This window comes from Xenopus tropicalis, chromosome 3, assembly GCF_000004195.4.
Source record: "Xenopus tropicalis strain Nigerian chromosome 3, UCB_Xtro_10.0, whole genome shotgun sequence".
NCBI classification, from domain to species: Eukaryota; Metazoa; Chordata; class Amphibia; order Anura; family Pipidae; genus Xenopus; species Xenopus tropicalis.
The window spans coordinates 33,534,232-33,549,047 of record NC_030679.2 but is presented as its reverse complement, the minus strand read 5'-3'; the positions used below and the strand labels follow the sequence as shown (position 1 = coordinate 33,549,047).

At 42.8% G+C, this 14,816-nt stretch overlaps 1 protein-coding gene across 3 annotated transcripts in view; it reads right to left on the bottom strand.

Annotated features, from left to right (window-relative positions):
- The window catches only part of LOC100490096 (rho GTPase-activating protein 7), a 124,097-nt gene that overhangs the window by 12,251 nt on the left and 97,030 nt on the right, over positions 1-14,816 (bottom strand). The window contains exons 1-3 of one of the 3 annotated variants that reach the window (XM_031898790.1): positions 13,891-14,072; positions 1,538-1,609; positions 431-512 (exon numbers count right to left, since the gene is read on the bottom strand). In XM_031898790.1, the coding sequence (XP_031754650.1) occupies positions 431-512; positions 1,538-1,609; positions 13,891-13,900 (164 nt within the window). In that variant the 5' untranslated portion in view covers positions 13,901-14,072. Of the gene's footprint in view, positions 1-430; positions 513-1,537; positions 1,610-13,823; positions 14,073-14,816 lie in introns of those variants that run through there. The other 2 variants (XM_002938058.5, XM_031898789.1) reach the window with 2 other exon arrangements.

Here is a 14,816-nt window from a genome sequence, read left to right as displayed (position 1 = left end):
TAGATAATTTAATTATTTGAATTACCAGTGCACAGGTAACTCCCCTGCATAAGGAACTCCTGCTTACAAAATTCAGAAGGTATGCTTGGCACCTTTTGTCTTCAGTAACTCTGGGCATGGGGTGGGCCAAGGTGATGTGGGTGGAGTCAGTGATGTCATGCCAGGGGTGGGGATATGATGAAGCAAACTGGTTTGCTCAAAACCAGAGGGTGAGGAAAATGAGTTGTATACTAGTAATCTAATGATCTAACACACAAGGACTAAACATGGAGGGCTTAATTTCCCTGTTTGCCTTGTTCCTTAAATCTAATGAAAAAATGAATGCCAGGACACACAAACTGATGCTTGCCACTGAAAACAAAAAAAAAACACAAAAATATTTTTGTATAATCTTAAATAATATAAAAACTAGAATCTGTGTGCAAATTACCTGTACAAGGATTCCATAGCATCTCGATCTAAGAATTCATGATCATTCTTCACAAGTTCAATGTTAATCGGGAACTGTAAATCTTAAGAGATATAATAATATTCAAACAGCACTTATACACAAATAGATAGACTAAATAAAGATAGATATCAATGTGGGCACTAGGATTCAGGAATAGCAAATCAAACATTTTTGTTGTCTTCTGATAGGGATCGGTAAGCCTTAATGACAACTAAACCCTAAAAGCAAATATGTGTAGAAATACTGCACCAGGCTGAAGTTTCAGCATCTCTATAACAATAATGATACAGGCCTTAAAAACTGTGCACAGGCACTCCCTATCTTGGATTCTGTTAGGAGTGTCAGTGACACTACACATGCTCAGTGAGCTCTGAGCAGCTGTTGAGAAGCTAAGGATCACCACAAATCACAAAGCAGAAAATGAGGTTGGCCTGTCATAGAATCTGATAGGGCCGATTATTAAATTCTGTGCTGCTGTGTAATGAGAATCTGAATAAATTACTGATCAGCTGTGACATTTATATTCTGTATATACAGTATGCTGTGAGTCTGTCCCTAAGGGCACATGCTCTGTGCTGGTGTCACTTACCTGAACTTAGGGACAGACTCCCAGAAAAGAAGTTGGGGAGCTACTGCGGCATCTTTGGGGGCACAGATCTTCCCTGCTAAAGGGCTGGGGTTGCCTTGGCTGGTACACAACCACAAAACTTAATGTACAACATTTCTAGCCTACTTGTTTGTTAAGCTTCATTCTCCTACCTATGCAACTCCATATCATAACATTCCTAAATAAAATGGTATTTGCTTAGGGCGCCCAAATTTTAAAGACACAGGCCCATGTTTTCATTCCCAATTGGTTTCTATGGTATAATTCACCAGCAATGTCCTTCTCTCAGATGTCATCAACACTTCAGCCTTTGTAACAGTAACTTGCCTAACAAATATGCCAAACACAAAAAGTATAAAAAAGTTTCCTGTTCCAGGCAGGTAGCCTAACGTTGCTTTTAATAACTTTTGTGTCCCCCATTAGTCCAAATATATCCTTTCCTTTGACTGTTATGTATATGATAGATAGACAATAATTACCTTCATAGAGTTGTGCGTATTGTGGAAACCCCGCTGCTCTCAGCCAGTCACAAGCCTCCTTGGCTTCAATTTCTAAAACATAAAAGATACTTTTTTAACTTATGACACTTTATGAAACTGCCTGTATAAAGGTATTCCCAGGCAAACACACACATGTACACATTTTAACCATTTGCCCCCCCCTGTCCACCTTTAGTTGAATCCTTCAACGTCTGGCAGGCTGGAGACAGATGAAATATGTGCCCCACTGACAGTAGTGTTGTACCCCTGCAGTTTCAGAAACTACTGACACCCTCTCACCCTTGCCATCCATGTGTACGCCCCACTGAACACCTATAGGGAATGTTTTTAATCTGCTTGCAGTGCGTGAAAAGCAAGTACCACCCAGCTAAGTATTAGAATCAAAGAGCAGGTAAATATTAAATGTAATATATATAATAAAGTTCAATAAAAGTAATTAATCTGTCATTCAACATTCCAATAAACTTCCACTGCCACTTTAAGTCATTTTGTGCAATGCTAGAGATTAAAGCGGTTCAAAGCTGGCCACTTCAGTGGTTTCCTATTTACCAGCGTTTTGGGCATTTTATCCCCTCAGTTCTGGGGTGGTTTTGCTTTTTCAAATATCTTTGATATCACTGAATAGTTGTAATTAATGTATATTGGAAAGCTCCTTAGAATTACAGTTTTTCTCCTTATTAGGCAAACAGTTTTTGGATGGACAACCCCAATGCTTGTTAAAACCCCATACACAGAATAGGGCTTTGTTTACACAAAAGTTGGATCAATACACGGGTACTTTACATGCTGCAATAAAAACAAAACAAGGTCTTTTACATAAAAGGGTTGCTCACATTTGAGTTAACTTTTGCTATGATGTAGAGAGTAATATTCTGAAACAATTTGCACTTGGTCTTTATTTTTTTTAATAATTGTGTTTTTTTTAATTATTTCACTTTTTGTTCAGCAAGTCTCCAGTTTGGAATTTCAGCAGTTATCTGGTTGCTATGGTTCAATTTACTTTAGCAACCAGGGAGTACCATAAACGAGAGACACACATTTATAGGAGAGGACCTGAATAGAAAAAAAAGTAATAAAAAGTAACAATAACAATAAAATTGTAGCCTCACAGAGCAATAGTTTTAGGCTGCTGAGGTCAATGCCCCCCATTTAAAAGGTTGGCAAGAGGAAGAGGATGGCAAATAATTTAAAAAAATGAAATAATGGGGACCATTTGAAAAGTTGCTTAGTATAAGCCATTCTATAACATACTAAAATTTAACATTATGGCAAACCACCCCTTTAAGGCCTATGGTTAAGCATAATCGCCAGAAATGCGGTGACAGGGGGTCTCCATCAAAACAATGGGCTGATGACAGGCTTCTCGGCAGCACTTTGACTTCTGCATCAGCTGAAAAAATGTTGGCCGTGAATATTCCTGAGTGCCATGAACATACTTGTACCTAGTAGAAATAAATAGCATGTCGCCTCATATTAAAAATGTTTGCTTTTTGTGTTCCTAGTTCCCTAATTAACAGTATGCAGGATTACTAAGCACAAACAGCCGGCTATTATATACAAAACCACATCAATCATTGAAACATATAAAGCCACTCATACATACGTCACTGTCTTGAGAAACCTCCAACACTAATACAAGATCCCATACATTGTGTTAAGTGCCCCATTAAGCCAAGCAACACAAACATAATGGATCTTGTAAATCACTGTGAGCCGAGGATATTAATGTACGCACAGTAAGGCTTAGATCATGCCAGCCGCCGCCGACAGGAACGGAAAATCTCTTTATTCTATCAAAACCAAGTTTCTGTTTGATTGGCATAACTGGTATCTCAGGGCCAATAAAGAGTTCTGGTTTTTGCTCTTGCTGGTCCTTAGTATGGCTAGTGTGCACTCTATTATTGGCATGACTGGTATCTCAGGGCCAATGAAGAGTTCTGGTTTTTGCTCTTGCTGGTCCTTAGTATGGCTAGTGTACACTCTATTATTGGCATTTCTGGTATCTCAGTGCCAATTAAGAGTTCTGGTTTTTGCTGGTCCTTAGTATGGCTAGTGTACACTCCATGGAGGGAGGGGGGTGGGTTAGTACATATAGTGGCTGTCAGGTTTTCAGTTAATCTCTCTAGCCAACCATCACGTCACTTTGGGGATAGCTTTCAGGCCAACGTGCAACAGATGTTGGGAATTAACTGCTCATTTTGTGGCAATTAATAAAAGTCTACAGCCAACACTTTAACATTCCCACAGGAGCGGGGTCAAAGTATAACTCCGTAGAGCTACAAAACACTCACCAGATGCCTGAAAAATGTAAACATGTTTAGTGGGTCTGGCGGCAGCACATACCACTGCAACATAGCGGGCGCAATACTCGCTTCAAGATGCTTCACAGTGTCGAGTGAGCATCTGCTTTAGTGGGGCCTAGAAAGGGGGAGAATCAGAGGGAAGAAGAGCCAACTTCTCCATGCCAGTGGCATCTAACTTCTCCAGAAATTCAGAATGTCATGCAGATGTCATCTATACGTGGGTTTTATTTTCCTAACTGGGAAAGAACATAACAGCTGCCATGCAAAGGGTTAAAAGGTTGTCAACTACTCTACACAGCTATAAGGCAAAACAAATGTACCCTCTTTTAATAGTAGTATATGATTTCACACAAGAATATATGCCTACTGTGTTCTAAACCTTAAATTCAGTTAATGGAAGAATTTTTTCAGGCTTATTGTCTCCAAGCTGATTTATTCATTGAAATAAAAAAAAGTCCCAGCAATTCACATGCTCTTGTTTTCCATCTGCTGCCTTCTCACAGTTCCCAGCTCTATCGGATTCCAAAACAAATAACCAGTGTTGTGCATAAGGTTCCATGTGTTATTCCCTTCTCTGCCCTACTCAACAAAGACCAAGCAGATTTATTTTTTATTTTTCCGAAGAATCCGATGGTCATGAAGTTCTAGGATACGGTTTTCCCACACTTTGTATCAATATTGGCGCTATAAAACAGGCACTCAGTGGCCACACAGGCACAGATATTTCTTTGCTATTCACACCAAGCATCATTTTTACCCTTCATGTGGGAATGCGGGACTTCTTAGGCGAGAAGTGCATCAATATACAGGTATGGGATCCCTTATCCGGAAACCTGTTATCCAGAAAGCTCTGAATTACGGAAAGTCCATCTCCCATAGACTCCATTTTAATGAAATCATTCAAAATTTTAAAACTGATTTCTTTTTCTTTGTAATAATAAAACAGTGCCTTGTAATTGATCCCAACTAAGATATAAATAATCTTTATTGGATGCAAAACAATCCTATTGGGTTTAATTAACATTTTATTGTTTTTTTTTAGTAGACTTACGGTATGGAAATCCAAATTATGGAAAGACCCCTTATCTGGAATACCCTTGGTCCCGAGCATTCTGGATAATGGGTCCTATACATGTATATTATGTTAGCAAAGATTTCTTGGGCCCAGTACAGGTATACCTGGATCTCCATACTTTAAGCCTCCTGTAAGCTGATAGGCAGCCTCTATGCACACTAATAGCCAATGTTAAGGTCCCCATGCACCTTCAGATCCGCTCGCTTGGCGTCTTCTCCCGATATCCCCCACCTACGGGTGGGCGATATCGGGAGAATACAGGCTAATTCAATCGTTTGGCCCTGGGGCCAAACAATCGAATTATAACGACGGGTATATGCAAAGTCGGTTCGGGGACCGCATCAATGAGCCAATTCGGTCTCCAATCCGACTAGATTTTTTAACCTGCCCGATCAATATCTGCCCGATTTCAGGCCAGATATCGGTCGGGCAGGCCTGTTGGTAGTGCCCATACACGGGCCGATTGGCTACCCAATCGGTCTAAGGGACCGATATCGGCAGCTAGAATTGGCCCGTGTATAGCTATTATTTGGCACCTCCATGAACTTTTATGATGCTTGTGTTGCTCTCCAAGTCTTTTTACATTTGACTGTGGCTCACGAATAAGAAAGGTTGGGGAGCCCTGATGCAAACAATAATTTAACCCAATCGGATTGTTTTGCATCCCATAAGGATTAATTATACCTTATTTTTACAGAGAAAAAGGACATTTTTTTAAAAAATTATATTTGCTTATCATGTAGTCTGTGGGAAACAGCCTTTCTGTAACTTGGAACTTTCTGGATAAAGGGTTTCCAGGTAACAGATCCAATACCCATATATACATGAGAATATCTCTCAGCTACCATTTGCTCTCAAAAAATGAGAAAGCTGAGCAAGTTCTCCCTTGATGTCATAGTTCTATGTGGCTGCAGTCATCAGCTCCTGCAAACAATTGCAACCTTCTCCTGTGTTTTGACTCAAGAGTGACGGATGTTTTTGCAGTCAGAACGGGCAGTGATAACCGCTCAGATTGTTTGTTAGGTGGCGGAAGGGGGGAGGAGCAGCCAAGCCTTTCCTTAATGTAAATACCAGCCCAAAGATCTGTCAGAAATGTGAGAGAGCGTTCAGGATCCTACGTGCAGCTATTGCCATACTTATCTTACATCTGTCAAAGCTAAATTAGGCAAAACTGCCTCTGAATGAAGGCGTGTGCCTCTGAAAACAATACGGAGAAGGGATCAATGGCACTGTTAACAGTTTATCTTAGAAAGACTTCTATTCATCTGGAATTAGCTTAGCATGATATGCTGGAGAGCTGATAGAAGCATTTATTCATACAGTGATTGCTAGATTAGCTTCTCACAAAAGGAATACAATAAAAGAACCTTATATACTGCAAACTCAGTCTCTCGCTGGCAAGAATTCTTGCCCATAACCCAGTATACTTTCCCAAAAGAATTATCATTTAAAAATGACAGGGATGCCCAGCTATCTTGCACATTACTCACTGCTTCATATACACCTGGGGCAACAAGATTTAATCTGTGCTAGCCAATTACCGAGAGACTAAAATACCAGTAGTAGTGTCTTTAGAGATCTCCTGCCCCCCCATCTAATTTTCTCCTATACCAAGTGCTATTTAAGGGGTTCATCTTTGAGCTAACTTTTACCATGATGTAGACCAGAGATCCAAAACAATTTGGAAGCAATACTTCAAATTTCATTACTTAATACTTTTTACTCGCTTCCCCAATAAATAATCTTTTTGTGCTGCATGTATACAAAAAAGTGGAAGATAAATTACAGAAACACCGAAAAACTTTTTTTTCCTAAACAATTTACAAATTAAAAATCCATTTTGTCAGAGGTCGTATGGAAATAGAAGGTAAAGGAAATATTATGGGCTGTGGGAGCTCATGGGATCTGGTTGTTCCATTACCTCTCATTGGAGCTGCAGTACAAAACCTAAACAACCCTCTTGTTAAATATGGAATAAATATATATATTAGCAAGGGCACACATGTAATTGCAGGGAGTTGAATAGAAACTATCCAAGGAAACAAAAACACTAAATTGAGTTTATGCAAAATTCACTATGTGTGTAACTTGATTATCCAATACAATAAAACGTTTTCTGAATTTTTCCTCTTTCACCTGATTTAACATCTGCTTTGGTGCAGTGGCTAACACACAGGGAATGTGCTTGGCAGCTGCAAATGCCAAGCAGTGGAATCACTTCAGCATCTGTGTTATTGGAGGCTGGCTGGACAAGCCCTCTGTGCAAGCTCCTAGGATCTGCCTGTTCCATTACCTCTCATTGCAGCTGCACAACGAAGCCCAAACCACAAAAAAACACCCTCTCGTCATATTAAATCCATTAGTTATTCATTTCAGATGTTCCTGGGATTCTGACAAGGACTCTCAAAATTACATTAGCATTGTTATAACGGAGGAATGGGGTTAATACAAAAGACAAATAACCCTAATACAGCCAAAGACCCCTAATATTTTTAAACAGTTGTTGTTAAGAACCACATATTTGTCTTATTTTATACAGGTATTGGAACCATTATCTGGAATGTTGTTATCCAGAAAGTTGCAAATTACAGGAAGACAGTCTCCCATAGACTCCATTTTAATAAAATAATTCAATATTCTTTTAAATAATTTCCTTTTTCTCTGTAGTAATAAACCAGTACTTTGTATTTGATCCCAACTAAGATATAATTGATCCTTACTGGAGGCAAAACAATCCCACTGGGTTAAATGAATGTTGAAATAATTTTTAGCAGACTTAAGGTATGGAGACCCAAAGTACGGAAAGACCCCTTATTCAGAAAATCCAAGATCCCAAGCATTCTGGATAACAAGCGCCATGCCAGTACTTATGTATTTTATTCAGAGCATACATGTCTTTCAAAAAGGCTATCTAGCTTTGGCTTACATTGCTCCATCTGTAGCTAGCCGCTTAGGCCAGAAGTGGATTGCTCGAAGTTTACTTTGCAACATTCTGCAACATTTCCTTACATGATAATCAGTAACAATTGGCCTTCCCTGTGTGCAATCTAAAGTCTAATAATGAAGGCTCTTAAGTCTAAACAAGATACACATCCCCACTTTGTCAAGAGCACACTGATTTGACAGGGTCGGAATCAGGGGGATAAATTATGAGTAAATGCACTGGAAAAATGGTTTTGAAATGAGAGCCAAACATAAAGGAAGTCATCAAACCCTGATTCATGGCTGAAATGGTAGCCTCCAGGGAATATGGAAGTTTCTGTGAATGTTGTTGTAAGTTGCTATAGAAACCAGATGGGCCACATCATCTATATTCTCCATATAAATCATACAGTTAAAATAGGAATGTGAAAATTAGCACAAGACAGCAAATATACCAGTAAAATAATGATAATTCAATCATCCTAGAAGAAAAGGTTTTGCACAGTTGCACAATGTTGCATGTATGAATATGCATCATGTTATCCAGATATTCTGCAAATCTTTAATATCATTTAGGGGATAGTAATCATGACTTGGTGCTACAAATAGTCTACACAGCAAGAGCTGATGAGGCTGAGAAGCTATAATTGCCACATAAATTCACTTTCCTTGCGTCATCCCTATTGTGTTCCCTTCAGTGACATGGCACAAGGCCTCGCAGTCTCCGCATTTTTTGGACATTTCTAGAGAAAGCTGAACGGCAGCTCAATTAGGAACCGGAAACCATGGTTTCCTAAATGTCACCACTTAAGGTGCAGTGCCTGGCACCCTTTCATTTTCACGTCAATCCTGTACAAATGGCCCCATGGCAGAGCATTGTCCCCTCCACAGCTTGTTTGACTTCAGAACAAGGCACATTCCTCTCCCTGACTATGACTCACTGTGGTCACAATGTCTCTCTGTGAGAGATCTATCAGGGAGGCGGTGGGGCTGGATACTGAATAAAATGACAATTATCCTCCTGGGGCAAGTTCCATCAGTAGCTCAAAAGGAAGAGAAATTCTTCTACTTTTAGCTCCCCGGATCCGTGCCAAGGAATTAGGGAAAACCACTGCACTATTCAAAAGGCTTCAATGAAACATACGTAGGAGGTGCGTTACACAACCACTCAACTCCTGCAGGGAAGCATTCTGAAACAGGTTCTGGAAATATTACATAAAGAATATCCCCAGCAAACATTTGTACATCAATAGTGAATAAGGGATTGTTGACTGGGATCATCAGTTGCATAATTACTTAAAGGACAAGGAAAAGCTGTTCACTGGGATGTGCCAATATGTTAGGCGGCCAACCAGGGAATTTGGGTTCCTATCATATTGGCACTCCTCCAGTGATTTGGGTTTCCTTGCCCTTTAAAGTCAAACCCAATTTATTAATTCAGTAGGGGGTCACTGGGCAAATTTGCACCTGAGCAGTAACTCAAGGAAATTAGATTTGTTTGCTTACATTGTTCTACCTTCAGCTGGTTAAAAACATGGCTAATCACTGGTTGCTATGGGTTGCTATACCCAGTTGAAAATTTGCCCAGTGTTTATAAATAAACTCAACAATAATGCAACAAATGCTCATTAATTACACAGAACCTTACGCGTGACTCAGCTGTTAAAGACAGTAGTATGTTTTAAAGTGATTTTTTCAGTGATTTTACATTTATTTGTAAATTAAATTGCAATTGAAAGCATTTTTTTATCTATCCCTTCTCAGTTTTCTGATGCACTACCATTTTTGTGGTCTTGCAATCAACTCAATTTCTCCAGCCAAGACTGCAATTCCCACAATGCCTTGAACACATCTGTTAATCTCATTCGCCTGCCTGTTAATCACAGAGCATTCAAGGCATCTTGGGAATGGCAGTCTTGGCACGGGGAGAGCTGGCTGCCAATACAATATTGCAGTTGAAAGAGTGGCCAGGGAATGAAGTAAAGAGATCTGTATTAAAACATATACAGTAAGATACAATAGGCAACTATAGCGGTTCAGCAATATCAGCAAGGCCACAAGTTACCTACCCACATACTAAATGAGTTACTGTCGAGGGGGGGGGGGGGGTTGGAATCTACTACCTCACATGCTGCAACAAGGACCTAGCCTCCAATGTTTAGAAGAACCAGCAAAGAATGGTGCCAGCAATAAGAAAAATGTATGGTATGTGTATCTGCTTTGCAGGAAGAAAAATTCCATCTACAGCCTGTGTATTAGGTCAGCCTTGAGTACAAAAGGAAGGTGTAGGTGCCTTAAGGGCATGTTTCGACGGGAAACCGGGTGCAGGATGCAATCAATTCAGGGGTATTTAAAGTGTGCAGCAGCTAAATGTGGAATATATAGATAATAAAACTGTCACCAGGAGCACCCAGCTGTATTCTGTGGGGCACCCATGGCACATTCATAAATAGATCTTGGCTTTTTCTACAAATAATAAAAAGCAATGAATACCCCAGACCTTGAATGCAGGGCAAACTTCTCATCTCTACATGTCCTTATAGAAGATTAAAGGGTGCAGTGAGCTATTTTTTCCCCATAATGCAGTGTCTTTTTCTAGAATTTCAGAATTGTTGCAGTTGCAAGGGGGTGTCTGATGCAGTTATGGCCAATGCATCAATATTAACACAACTGCACTCGCACTTTGCTGCAAATTGCAATTGCAAGATGCAATTGCGCTCCAAGTTTTTTAAGTTTGGTTGACATGACTTTCATTGTACAACGCAAGATTGCAGAAAGGGCCCCAGTTCTTTAGATGTACGGCACTAAAGTCGACCATACACGCACTGATATAAGAATGGCGGCTTGAAGAGGCAACCGATATTGCAAAGCTGCAGATATCGGCCAGGTTAAAAGATTTTCATTGGGAGGCATTGAAGGCGCCCGAGCAAAATCTACATTTAGCGCTGAATTGGCAGGTGGAGGTAGAAATTCTATTGTTCTACCTCCATATCTGATGATTCAGCGCTGAACGTCAGTGGAGGAAGTGAACGATCTTCTGAAAGATCAGAATTGCTATGTGTATGGCCACCTTTAGGGAAACAGGAGGCAGGAGGGACTAACACAACCCCCATTTTGATGCAAGAACCTTTAATAAATGTGGTTTAATGTGTGACTCACTGCAGAGAAATCTGTGAGATGCGCAACTATGGTAGCATACGTAAATGACCCCTTACACTGGTAAAACTGCCAGGGAAGATGAGATTTCATTATCCTGTGGAAGTTCAAGGTAAAGACCTGCATGGTTTTGGTCGGCCCAGCCCAAACCCACATTAGGCTCCCCTAAAATATGTTACCTAACCTACAGAGGCTCTTCCAGCAATCAGACCCAGTACCTACTGCAGGCCCATGGCCACGTGGACTTTCCCAACTTCCTCCTTAACAGATATCTGGCCAAAAATCAGATATCTATCAGGCGAGTTTGAAAATCCCTCCAGACGAAGACTGCATCTGTGTGTTGCTGACCTTGCTTAACTAGCAGATCTTCACTCTAGTTCACTCTACTGCACATGCTAACAACCCAGGGCAGCAGCAAGGGATCCCAGGGATAGGCAAAAAGATGGCAGTGCCCAGTACCCTAGCAATTATAATCACTGGGTTTTCCTTACAAACTGGCAACCACCCCAATGATGCACCCTTTCCTTGTCCTTTAAGAACAGTAACAAGGTGCAAACAAAAAAAGTGCATTTATTTTCCCCACAAATCATCCATTCTTATACAGCAAAAGTTAAAAAAAAAAAATTCAATGACATGTAGAAAATCCAGCTGCATAAATTGCAATAGATTTACCTGCAATCACTTAACACAGCAACTTGATTTGATAAGAGCTGCCCCCGATTTTTTAATAATCTGGTAACCTTAGAACAAAGAAATATGCCTGGCTGTGAGGCACGCTGGAGGGTGCAACCTGCAATTTGGAACTTTGGGAGTCCTGCTCAAGGCAATGGTTATATACAGGGCTGCCTGTGCTCTGCTCTTTGCACCAGATGCATCAACAAAGGTGCAACCAAAGCAAGGGTGCAGCACACACCCATCCATTACAACCAGTACACGTGAGCACAAAGTGCATACATAAAGTAAAATTTCACTAAAGTAGTGAATATGTAATGCAAAGGTTGGAACGGAAACATTCACACAATAAACGCCAACAATTGCCATCATTCTAGTTACAACCCCTACTGTTAGCCTATATAGTATCGGTACATTATGCACCAGAATTGGGCACATAGAGGCAGCTGCACAACAGGGAACACTTGCAGAGCCGGAGCAGTTTGTTTAACCCCGGGAAGTAAAATCTAATCCAAAGTCAAACAAAGCGGATTCTTTGTACAATATTTAGCCAGTATGAAGGTTGCTGTAAGCGAACTAATACACTGGGTCATATACAGGGGGCACAGAAGCTGATATCCCATGCAAAGTAGAAGAACTGATAATAGGCTCTGGGCAATCTGCAGCCCCAGCAGTGTTCTAACTTACAAACAACCTCCAGTGAAGGCAGGGAAACTGTAGTTCAGCAACATCAAAGCCATGTTGCATCTAAAACAATCACAGAAATATTTTGCAGGGGGCCAGATTCACCCTTCTTCAGTCCAGTGTGTTTGTTGGGGGCCAGTGCAAACTTATTTAATGACCCCCCTAAACTTTGGCAGCAAATGATTACCAATGAGTCAGTGCCCCACTGGCCCCCTATACCACCTGGCCCCCTATACCACCTGGCCCCCCTATACCACCTGGTCCCCTATACCACCCGGTCCCCCTATACCACCTGGTCCCCTATACCACCTGGGCCCCTTATACCACCTGGCCCCCTTATACCACCTGGGCCCCCTATACCACCTGGCCCCCCTATACCACCTGGCCCCCCTATACCACCTGGCCCCCTATACCACCTGGCCCCCATATACCACCTGGCCCCCCTATACCACCTGGCCCCCCTATACCACCTGGCCCCCATATACCACCTGGCCCCCTTATACCACCTGGCCCCCTATACCACCTGGCCCCCATATACCACCTGGCCCCCTTATACCACCTGGCCCCCTATACCACCTGGCCCCCTATACCACCTGGCCCCCATATACCACCTGGCCCCCATATACCACCTGGCCCCCTATACCACCTGGCACCCCTATACCACTTGCCCCCCCTATAACACCTGGCCCCCCTATACCACCTGGCCCCCCTATACCACCTGGCCCCCTTATACCACCTGGCCCCCCTATACCACCTGGCCCCCTATACCACCTGGCCCCCCTATACCACCTGGCCCCCCTATACCACCTGGCCCCCTATACCACCTGGCCCCCCTATACCACCTGGCCCCCCTATACCACCTGGGCCCCCTATACCACCTGGCCCCCTATACCACCTGGCCCCCTTATACCACCTGGCCCCCTATACCACCTGGCCCCCATATACCACCTGGCCCCCTTATACCACCTGGCCCCCCTATACCACCTGGCCCCCTATACCACCTGGCCCCCATATACCACCTGGCCCCCTTATACCACCTGGCCCCCCTATACCACCTGGCCCCCTATACCACCTGGCCCCCATATACCACCTGGCCCCCTATACCACCTGGCTCCCCTATACCACTTGGCCCCCCTATACCACCTGGCCCCCCTATACCACCTGGCCCCCTTATACCACCTGGCCCCCCTATACCACCTGGCCCCCCTATACCACCCGGGCCCCCCTATACCACCCGGGCCCCAGAGCAGCTGCAGGGTCTGCCCTTCTTCATTAGAATAGTTCTTGCGCATGCTCCACACAGATGCTCCAGACAGTTGAGAAGATGCCCTTGCCGGTGCCAGGGTAGGTAGGGTGCCTCTGTGCCAGTCACTAGCACCCCCTGCCCCACAGCTGCTGACCGGCCCGGGGGCCATTAGGCGCAATATCTCAAGGAGAAAAGAAGCTGACTCACGTGTCACTAGCATTTTGCTCAATCGTCCCCAGCACAAGCAAAAAGATGTTTCAAATTAGATCCTCACTGGTATCCATAGTCCCGCCGGGCTGCAGGCTCCCAGCGCTCCACTCTGCTTCTTCTCACTCGCTTCATTCGTTCGGGGCTTGAGGGTAAGCGCCCTGTGTGTGAGCAGCTCCCCCCGGCTCAGCAGGCAAAGTGATACAACCCGCTCCTGATGTGCAGGGTAGAACAGCAGTGGGCGGGCTCAAGTTCAGCGCTGAGGGGGGGTGGGTGCGGAGCTTGCAGGGACCCCGGTCCAACCCCTTGTAGCTGCGCTGATGTAACAGGGAAAGTAACAGAGGGGAGATTTCCTTCCCAACCCAGGGATGTGGCACGTCCCATTTGATTAGCGCTATCTGCCCCCTATTGCCGTAACTTTTTCCCATCATTCAGAGCAATAGCTGCCTGGACAGATGGAGCCTCATTGTTCGGATTACAATACGTGTTCACTTTATGGCTTTCCTACAGACCCTGCATGGCCTCACTAGCTTAGCTTAATTCCGTCTTATGTTTTATATATTGTATATTATCGGATATCCCCCAACAGGGGACATATATAAGGGAATGAAGAAACTAGCTTTATATGTGGCTCTATATAAATCCATATACATATACATGTAAGCCATTCCAAGCATTGCCTACTTCTCTCTACTTAACAGCAATAACTTGGTTTTTAAATGTGAGTTATGAGTCTACTTTGTTTTAACATCTTGTATCACTGTAATTAGCAGATTTTGGCTTGATTCCTTCTTCTACTATTGTGCATTGTGTGTACAGACTGGCTTTTATACATTATGAAGTAGGATAAATGCAGAAACACTTATGTACCAGATTTGCCTAATACAGGGGTCTCAAACTCGCGGCCCGCGGGCCATTTGCGGCCCTCGGTACAGTATTTTGTGGCCCGCACCAACGCCTTCTCAAAAGCAATGAATGGATCGCGATTTTTAT